This window comes from Pseudopipra pipra, chromosome 5 (genome assembly GCF_036250125.1).
Source record: "Pseudopipra pipra isolate bDixPip1 chromosome 5, bDixPip1.hap1, whole genome shotgun sequence".
Lineage (NCBI taxonomy): Eukaryota > Metazoa > Chordata > Aves > Passeriformes > Pipridae > Pseudopipra > Pseudopipra pipra.
Genome location: NC_087553.1, coordinates 75,917,157 through 75,926,125, shown reverse-complemented (window position 1 = coordinate 75,926,125; position 8,969 = coordinate 75,917,157). Strand labels below are relative to the sequence as shown.

The 8,969-nt window shown below is 48.9% G+C and overlaps 1 protein-coding gene across 10 annotated transcripts in view; it reads right to left on the bottom strand.

The window, feature by feature from the left end:
• Window positions 1-109: 109 nt before the first annotated feature.
• The window catches only part of LOC135415218 (uncharacterized), a 75,349-nt gene continuing 66,489 nt past the window's right edge, over window positions 110-8,969 (bottom strand). For 2 of the 10 annotated variants that reach the window (XR_010431008.1, XR_010431004.1), the window contains 5 exons: window positions 4,354-6,073; window positions 3,482-3,520; window positions 2,868-2,937; window positions 2,658-2,759; window positions 110-460 (listed from right to left, as the gene is read on the bottom strand). Coding sequence is in view for 4 of the 10 variants with exons in the window: in XM_064656885.1 (XP_064512955.1) it covers window positions 6,021-6,073; window positions 7,360-7,477; window positions 8,159-8,230 (243 nt within the window). In the remaining 6 variants the exon portion in view is untranslated. The other 8 variants (XM_064656883.1, XM_064656886.1, XR_010430995.1 and 5 more) reach the window with 7 other exon arrangements.

The window sequence follows — 8,969 nt, the reverse complement described above, 5'->3', positions numbered from 1 at the left end:
TGGCTTTCATGTTTGAGAGACATTTCAGAAAGACAGTACTTTTTTCCCCAGATTTGGATTCTGAAACCAATGGATGCAAAATCAATGAACATACTTCATTAAAAAAACAGCAACAATTCAAAACTTGGTATGGAACTACAAGAAAAAAATTACTTCACAGACTTGCTGGCACAGATAGCTTTTACTTTTTCACGGAACAGCACAAAATTCATCTCTGAATAGTTCCTTTTTACTGCTGCTTTTTATGCTGATACTGGACACCCTAAGCTACCTTGGCTATGGCAACTGTACACTCCTTCAAATCAAAGGAGCAGACTCATGAATCAGGACCTTCAGGAAGTGGTCACTGGGTCGCGGACCAGAAGTTATCCCCTTACCTCTCCTATTCATCTACAGCTTTAGAAAGCTGGGTAAAAATCTCCCCCAGTCCTGTGCCAAACACTGCAGAAACACCAACCACCTGGAAAAGAGAAACACACCAGAACTAGAGAGTAACTGAGCCAGATTTTTAATACAGAAAAAAAACCAAAATAAAAACAAACAAACAAACAATCCCCCACAACGACAACAAAAAAAATCAACACCACCGAAAAACCCAACAACAACGAACTACTAATCTAAACCTAACAACACCCATTTAATCAGCACAGTGGCCTAAGAGTGGGCAGGAACACTTCTGCTTCTGTCCAGCCCACTTTCAAACTCTTCCTCCACTTGCTGTTCATGTTTGTTACTTCTGCTTTTTGGTTGTCGGTGATTTTGTGTTTGGTGAGTTGTTGGGGTATTTTGGGGGGGTGTTTCTTTGGGGAAGGAGGTTTGTTTGGTATTTTTGTAACACTGTAGGGCAATTCAAAAGAAAGGTCAAGTCTTTCTGCTGTTTACTTCTTTACTGTTAATAACCCGAGTTCTCATTCTGCATCTAGGGTTATAAGTGGTTAGCAAGTATCAGTGTACTAGAATTAAAGTGCAAAAGAGACAACAAGAACTGACCTTTTGGCTCTGAAATAGTCTAATACTTTTCATTTAGCCAAAGCACATTTAAAAGGTCCCCAGAACAGCAAGAGAGGGAGAATTTAATCAGTTGCTATGACAATACATTCAAAATGCACATCTACTTTCTAATTTCAACTTGTCTCTCATTACACTTCTGGCCATTTGTTCTGCTTGTATTAAACCAATTCTCTAAAAATACCTTGAATTAAGACTATTACCAGCCAGAATCCTACATCCTCTAACGAAAATTCTCCCTCTTTTTCATAGGCAAGACAGTCTCAACTACTGACTTCCAAATGGAAGACCTTTCCCAACACAGCCTTGCATTTGATCATTAATACAGTAAATATGCAGACAGCTCTCCAAAGGATTTTAAGCATTAAGGCCAGGCGCTGTGCCAATATATATCAATATTTATACTTTCCCTGCACTTCAGTACAAGCTGCCTTTTACTCCGTAATCCTCCTCATATGACCTGCTCTCCATCCAGTGCTCCAACAGTCCTGACAGGCAGATAAACATGACCTGATCAGCAAATAAGGAACAGGAAGTATGTTAGTTCTGTATATGGGACCACTACAATCCCTTTTGAAATTCTGTATATTGTTCCACATAGGACACTTACAATATTTTTGGTTTGGCTCTGTTATCATTATCTACATGAATGGAATCATTTCGTTCCTGTAATATCCACACAGCCGAGAAGGCTTGCTTTTTCTTTAGTAAAAGCTGATGACAAACACAATCAGCTAAAACCTTTAGCACAGACTATGGGATCATTAACAGCCTCCAGTGTATACTGTTGTCAGAGAAACAATTAATTTGTCCTCTCAAAACCTGGCTGAGTGGAAGAACAATCTTCTTCTTGCACAAGCAAATCTAAAGGGTTTTTTTTGTTCATTTATTTGCTTTTGAGATTCTTTCCCTTCTTCCTATGTAGTACATTGCCCAACTGTACTTGACACTTTCAGAACAAGGAAAATTACCTCAGGTGGGAAATGCTGCAGCAAAGAACACTGCCTCTTACCAGCCTATCTGAGCTTTCATCTTGTGATTAATCACAGTTCAATATGAAATTATTCAGGCTGCCATTCAGTGTGACAAGCTGCAGTGTAACAAGCTGCAGTGTGACCTCAACACAGGTCATCAACAGATTACAGTTCAAAAGGGCAGTGCCAAGCCCCTTTAGAGAAGGACAGAATGGTGGGGGTTGGGCAATACCTCTGGAGATCATCTAGTCCAGTCTCTCCTGCTCAAAAAGCGGGATTAGGCAGAAGAGGTTGCTCACAATTTTGCCTGAGCAAAAGTGTTTTAAGAATCTCCGGGGATGGAGACTCCACAATTTCTCTGGACCAGTCCAGAGGAGAACTTCTTAAGTTATTGTTTTCAGTGGGAAGGTAGGGACAGAAACAAGTGATCCCAAAACTTCAAACCCATCCCCACAGCGGTCCAGAGCAGCTTGAGCCCAGGCTCCTGCCTTCCCAGGGCCAGGCTCTTCTCTCTGTGAGGCACCCACCAGCCGGGCACTGCCCTGCCCGGCGGCCCCGAGCGCCTCAGGCGCCGGCCCGGCCAACGCCTCGCCCTGCGCGGGCGCCGCTTCCAAAATCACTACCCAAGAGACACAGCAATCAAAGCAGAGGGACTGCACTCCCAGCTTTTCTTACCTGCAGGCACACACAGCACAGCACGTTGGACATAAAAGCCACAGGGTTAGTCCTGCCAGAGGCGTCCGGCACACCCACGGCGACCAAAGGGAAACAGGGAGCCTGGGAACACGGAGTAAAAGACACCTTAATTAGGACTACACTGAGCACTAGCCAGGTCATTCCCACAGACAGCTTCACCGTCCAGTCACACAAAAAGCACTTCCCTACCGGGGCCTCAGTTAGGATGGCTCCTGACGCTGACACCTCCGTTTGCCCCGGGGGAGCAAGAAGAACATCCCTGGGAAGAAGTCACCCCCAACAACAAAAAGGCAAAATTAGTGAAGCACGGGGTCCTCTTCTGACTAGATTGCCACCAGCATTCAATAGCAAATGCCACGACTATTCTGTGACAGACGAGAAAACCCCGTTCTCCCAAACAAACAGCGAGGAGATTTATGGGCACGCCTGGAAATTTCCTGTGAGGAACTTTTTGTAACTAAGGAGCAGGTGCTATCTTGAGTTGAAGGCATCAATTTGACAGACACTTAGTACAGCAAACTCTTCAGCAGAGCAATTAATTGCTGCCTATTTGAACAGCAGGGGAGAGAAAATGACAGTCGAAGGGAAGACAAGAAAAGCAGAACTGCAATCAGCTGACTTTTCTTCCATCTCTCCCGAGAAAGCCTAGTTTGTCTGTTCTAATAATTCTATGCCCTTTTCTACAGGAAACTTAGACCAAGGCTGAAAAAACAACTAGAAAACACGGAGAGAAGCTTTTTAGAATTCCACGTGATTTTCCCAAACCGATCCCAGAAAAGCAGAACTCGGTAGAATGTACTCACCTCGAGGCCTTTGGTCTTTTTTTCCATAAGCTTCGTCACCTGATTGAAAAAGCAGAGTAGACTCGGTATTTAGGCTCACAACAGGAAAACTTCCCCTTCGTTTCCTAAAAGAAACTACATTAATCTGCACAGCTGCAGGCGCGTCTCCAGCTGTTAAAGCCTTTCAGCTTTTCAAAGGGTGAGAATGCCCTGCTAAGGAAGGCTGAAAAATGCTCGGAGCCTGCGGCACAGGTCAAAGAGCCCCTCGATTTTGTCTGTGTTCCAGTCCCTGGCTAAAGAAAGGGCAGAAGAAGCGCAGCTGTTGCTTGCCTTTTCCCTCAGAGGTTTTGCCAGGCGCCGGGCCAGCCCGGGCGCTCCGGGGGAAGGCCGGCAGTGCCCAAAGCCCGCCGCTTTCCCGGGGGCGTCGCTTGCGAGAGCGCCCCCGAGCGCCGGGCCCTGCCTCACAGTCGCCGCCTGGCGGACACGGCCGGGAGCGGCACTGCAGCCGCGCGCGGCACTGCAGCCGCCCCCCCCCCCCCCCCCCCCACCTTGGCGAGACCCGCGGCGCCTTTCGCGCGTACGGGCCTTTCCTCCCTAAAACCTGCCCTTGCCTAGGAAAAGCTGAGCAGTTCACAGAGTTGCTGTTTCCAGCCCAGCTTCCCAAAGGATTTCTCTCTCCCGGCAGCACAGACAGGGGCCCCGAGGCAGCGCACACCCCTCCCCGCGGGGGGGGTGTGGTGCGTGTGCAATGCCAGGGCACATCCGAACCCGGCCCTGCGGCGGCACGCAGGTGCAAGTTTCTCCGCAGAGGCGAGAAACTTGCCTGTCGCTTCCCCTGCCTGCAGTCGCCGATGGCCGCGGGGGAGGCAGAAGAGCGGCCGCGCCCAGCTTACCCCGGGGACGATGTCCGTCGGATCTGGCGCCGTGGGTCGCTTCCTGGGGGGGGGGGAAGGCGGCGGCGCAGCTCCGACAGCATCTCCAGGCCACGGCGGGAGCGGGAGCGGAGGGGAGCGGGGTTGGGGAGCGGGGGCGGGAGGGGAGCGGAGCGGAACGAGGCGGGAGGGCGGAGCGCCGCGCCGCCATCTTTAGTGTGGTCGTTCCGGTCCTGGCGGCGCCATCTTTACTGTGGGCTTGGCGGACTTCCGGGCAGGGGCGCCATCTTTAGTGTGGTCCTTTCGGTCCTGGCGGCGCCATCTTTACTGTGGGCTTGGCGGACTTCCGCGCCGGGGCTTTGGAGGACTTCCGGTCGCTCTCTACTTCCGGTGACCGAGCTTACCCAAATTAGCGTCCCTCCTCGCTAATTTCTGCGCTTTCACCCCCAAAAAAATCTTCATGTTATTCCCCCCCCCACACACCCCGGGAGAGACGGGAGACCGCCAGTCCCGCCCTGCCGCCGGAACCGGCCCTTAACTCGAGCAGGGAGCGCTGCACCGGCACGAGAGCCACTGCGCATGCGCCGCCGGTCCCGCTCCTGCCTGCCCTTACTTACCACGTGATCGCCGGCGTCTTGCCAACGACTGCGCACGCGCCGGCGTCGCCACCTCGGCTTCCCCCCCCACCCCGCCGCCCGACCGCCCGGCTTCGCTTTCTTACTGCGGCTCCCCCTCCACTTTTTCGGCTCCCTGGGGTTCCCCCACCCACATTTTCGGGTCCCCTTCTCACATTTTTGGGGTGATGACCCCGCAATTTACGGTTCGGGGGGGGGAGGAGAGGAAACGGGGTGCCCAAGAAGGCGTTTCTTCTTTTTTTTTTTTTTTTTTTTCTCTCTCTTTTATTTCATTTTCATTTTATTTCCTTTTTAGTTTTTTTGCCCCCTTTTTTTTTTTTTAATTTTCTTTTCTATTTTATATTTCCTTTTTTATTTCGGTTGTTTTTTATTCCCTTTATTTTTCATTTGCTCTCCCAGTGCTCCCCAGTAACACCCAGTGCTCCCCAACAACCCTCAGTAACACCCAGTGCTCCCCAGTGCACCCCAGTAACACCCAGTGCTCCTCAACAACCCCCAGTAACACCCAGTGCTCCCCAGTAAACACCCAGTGCTCCCCAACAACCTCCAGTAACACCCAGTGCTCCCCAAAAATTGACCCCAAACCGACCCAAATCACCCCAAAAGCTGACCCAAAACTGACCCCAAAACCTGACCCAAATCATCCCAAAAGCTGACCCAAAACTGACCCCAATCACCCCAAAAGCTGACCCAAAACTGACCCAAATCACCCCGAACAATGACCCCAAACTGACCCCAAAAACTGACTCAAATCATCCCAAAAACTGACCCAAAACTCTGCATTTATTTGGCATCATTTCCTCTCAAAAACAACATCTCCGATTTAGTTGATTGCTAAAGCCATCATTTTAAAATCATCTCAGGAATCAAAAGGGACCGGAAAACACACACAAATCATTCCTGCACCCACCAAATCATTAGGAATTGGAACCCAATTCCCTCATCTCTCTCCTTGTTCTTCTTGGCTGGAAAACCTGATGATCCCCACTGGCTATTTTTAGGCTGCTTTTCTTCCACAGCTTCTTTCCTCCCGGCTCAAACCTCCTGGCACATTCAGGGCTTATCTGGAGGGAAGCCCCTCTGAAGTATTTCCTCTCGTGGCAATTCTGTGGGATGAAGAAGTAAAAAAAGCACATCAAGAGCTCCTTCTACCCCCTTCCTTCGCAAACACCCTCCCAGTTTGTCCTTGGCAGCTCCATCCCCCCGGCACCCGCACCCGACGCTTCGGCTCCGCTGGGAAAGGGACAGCAAGTGCACAAGCAAGTTCAGTGCTGGGCAGGGGCTCCCTGGGGAACGGCACTTCAGTGCTTTAGTCTGTGGCCTTTCCTGCTGCCCTCCCTCCTGGAGGCAGAGGATCACCCGGCCCTTGTTTCTCCCACGCTCGCAGACCCAGGTCCTGCTCCCTTGGCCCCACTTTTCTTAGCAGACCCGGCCTCATTTCCCAGGGTCCCCAGGAAACTTCTGCACTTGACCCATTGCTAAGTGCAGAGCACAGGGCAAGGGAAGGACAAATTTCTTGGCACCCACCCCCTGGAATTTTCCTTCTCCGCAGCACGCTCCCGTTCCCGCTGTCTCTGGAGGTGCCCGCACGAGTCCTCCTTCTCCCAGCACCTCAGAGAATGTCCTTTTCACCCAGGTCCTGCTTACCGTCGTCCAACAAAACACGCTGACAACATTTTTCAGGATGCCAGTGGGGAGATATTAGAGCACACTGCACAGGGAAGCTGAGCCTGCCCCATCCCTGGAAGTGTTCCAGGCCAGGCTGGACGGGACTCAGAGCAACCGGGGGACAGTGGAAGGTGTCCCTGCCCACGGAAGACAGGGTGGCCTTTGAAGGTCCCCTTCAAACCAAATCGCTCTGGGATTCCCCTCCAAAAGCACTACCAAAGGGACACAGCAATCAAAGCAGAGGGACTGCACTCCCAGCTTTTCTTACCTGCAGGCACACACACAGCACAGCAGCTTGCTAAAGGTAAGGTTTCTATCTGCACAGAAACCCAGCAATGAACACCTGCTCTAAGGGGACAGAAAGCTGCTTGTGGATCCCAGACACAGGACAGACTCCATCAGCACCTACTCGCCTCATCTAAGGAACAGTGCAGCCAACAGCAGAGCTTTCTCATATTCTGATCTGACTGTTTCGCCTTTTCTAAAGTATTTCATTATTTCTAGTAGGTCCACTGCTTTAGCTACACAGCGGGGTTTCTTCCAAACCTGTGACTGACACAGGAAGAGCTAAGTGTGACCAATCCCACAGGAACTAAAGCCCTGCTCCTCTAACATGGAGCTGCTTTCACATTTCTGCTGTGAGGACAAAGAAGCACTGTACTACTTCACAAGGCAAACTCTTCAGAAAACTTCTGCAGTAAACTTTATCTTCCTGGGGAGGTACCTGCCAGTGTGCTGCCCTGCACACACACGCTGCCCATGTCCTTCCACAAGTGTTCCAGCTGCTCTCTCTTTTGTTTATTTTGAGCTTTCTCCCGTAGACAAAGATTTACATGTGGATTCTGAGAACATTTAAAACATCAGGAGAAGAGAAACCTCACCCAAACCCAGCAGCCTGTCCCCCAGTCAGAGAGCAGAAGTCACTACGCAGGTCTTACATTTCAACTCAGGTTACACAGAACTTCTGACTAAGCGTGGAAAGCAACCTCCAGTCAGGTGGGATTCTAGGACGTTTTCAGCAGCGCCGGGAAGCCAAACTCTGTGTAGCTGTGCCTGCAGAGAACTGTCCTTTGGACAGCCAGAACTCAAGGTGAGCAGAGCTACTGATTTTGGCACTGCAATTCAGTCTTTCTTACTAAGTCAAACTAGTACTCTTCACTGGTGCAGGAAGATACAGGGATAGTCTCAACAAATCCCTTTGGAAATTTATTTTTAAGAACTCTCTGTCCATCTGAATGGAAGACACAATCTTATTTCCCAATCATTTTCACACAATTAGCTCAAGTATTAGCACTAAACCAGTGAGCAACATCTGTTTTACAAAATCTTTAGTTTTGTAAAGATATGCTCCACCACATCTAGGAAAAAAAAGGCAAATGGTGGACTCCTTCAGGACAGGAGTTTTCCCACAGTGAGTACGACTAGTAAATGAAATGTTAGACCCTCTCAGCATAAAGGCAATTGTGTGCACAAAAGTGACCCAAGATACACTGTTCAGGTGTAAAACAGCTAAAAACACTTACCAGTGTTTTTCTCAGGCGCTCGTATTCTGGACGATACTCTCTGAACAGGTGAATAAAGGGAGTGCATTCAGTCTGAAAAACACATGATTTGTATTGCATAAGGATCATCCTGGAGGCTTCTTTTTACTCACAAAAAAAAGTTTTCTCTAGGCTTTCATGTTTGAGAGACATTTCAGAAAGACAGTACTTTTTTCCCCAGATTTGGATTCTGAAACCAATGGATGCAAAATCAATGAACATACTTCATTAAAACAGCAACAATTCAAAACTTGGTATGGAACTACAAGAAAAAAATTACTTCACAGACTTGCTGGCACAGATAGCTTTTACTTTTTCACGGAACAGCACAAAAATTCATCTCTGAATAGTTCCTTTTTACTGCTGCTTTTTATGCTGATACTGGACACCCTAAGCTACCTTGGCTATGGCAGCTGTACACTCCTTCAAATCAAAGGAGCAGACTCATGAATCAGGACCTTCAGGAAGTGGTCACTGGGTCGCGGACCAGAAGTTATCCCCTTACCTCTCCTATTCATCTACAGCTTTAGAAAGCTGGGTTAAAAATCTCCCCCAGTCCTGTGCCAAACACTGCAGAAACACCAACCACCTGGAAAAGAGAACACACCAGAACTAGAGAGTAACTGAGCCAGATTTTTAATACAGAAAAAAAACCAAAATAAAAACAAACAAACAAACAATCCCCCACAACGACAACAAAAAAAAATCAACACCACCGAAAAAACCCCAACAACAACGAACTACTAATCTAAACCTAACAACACCCATTTAATCAGCACAGTGGCCTAAGAGT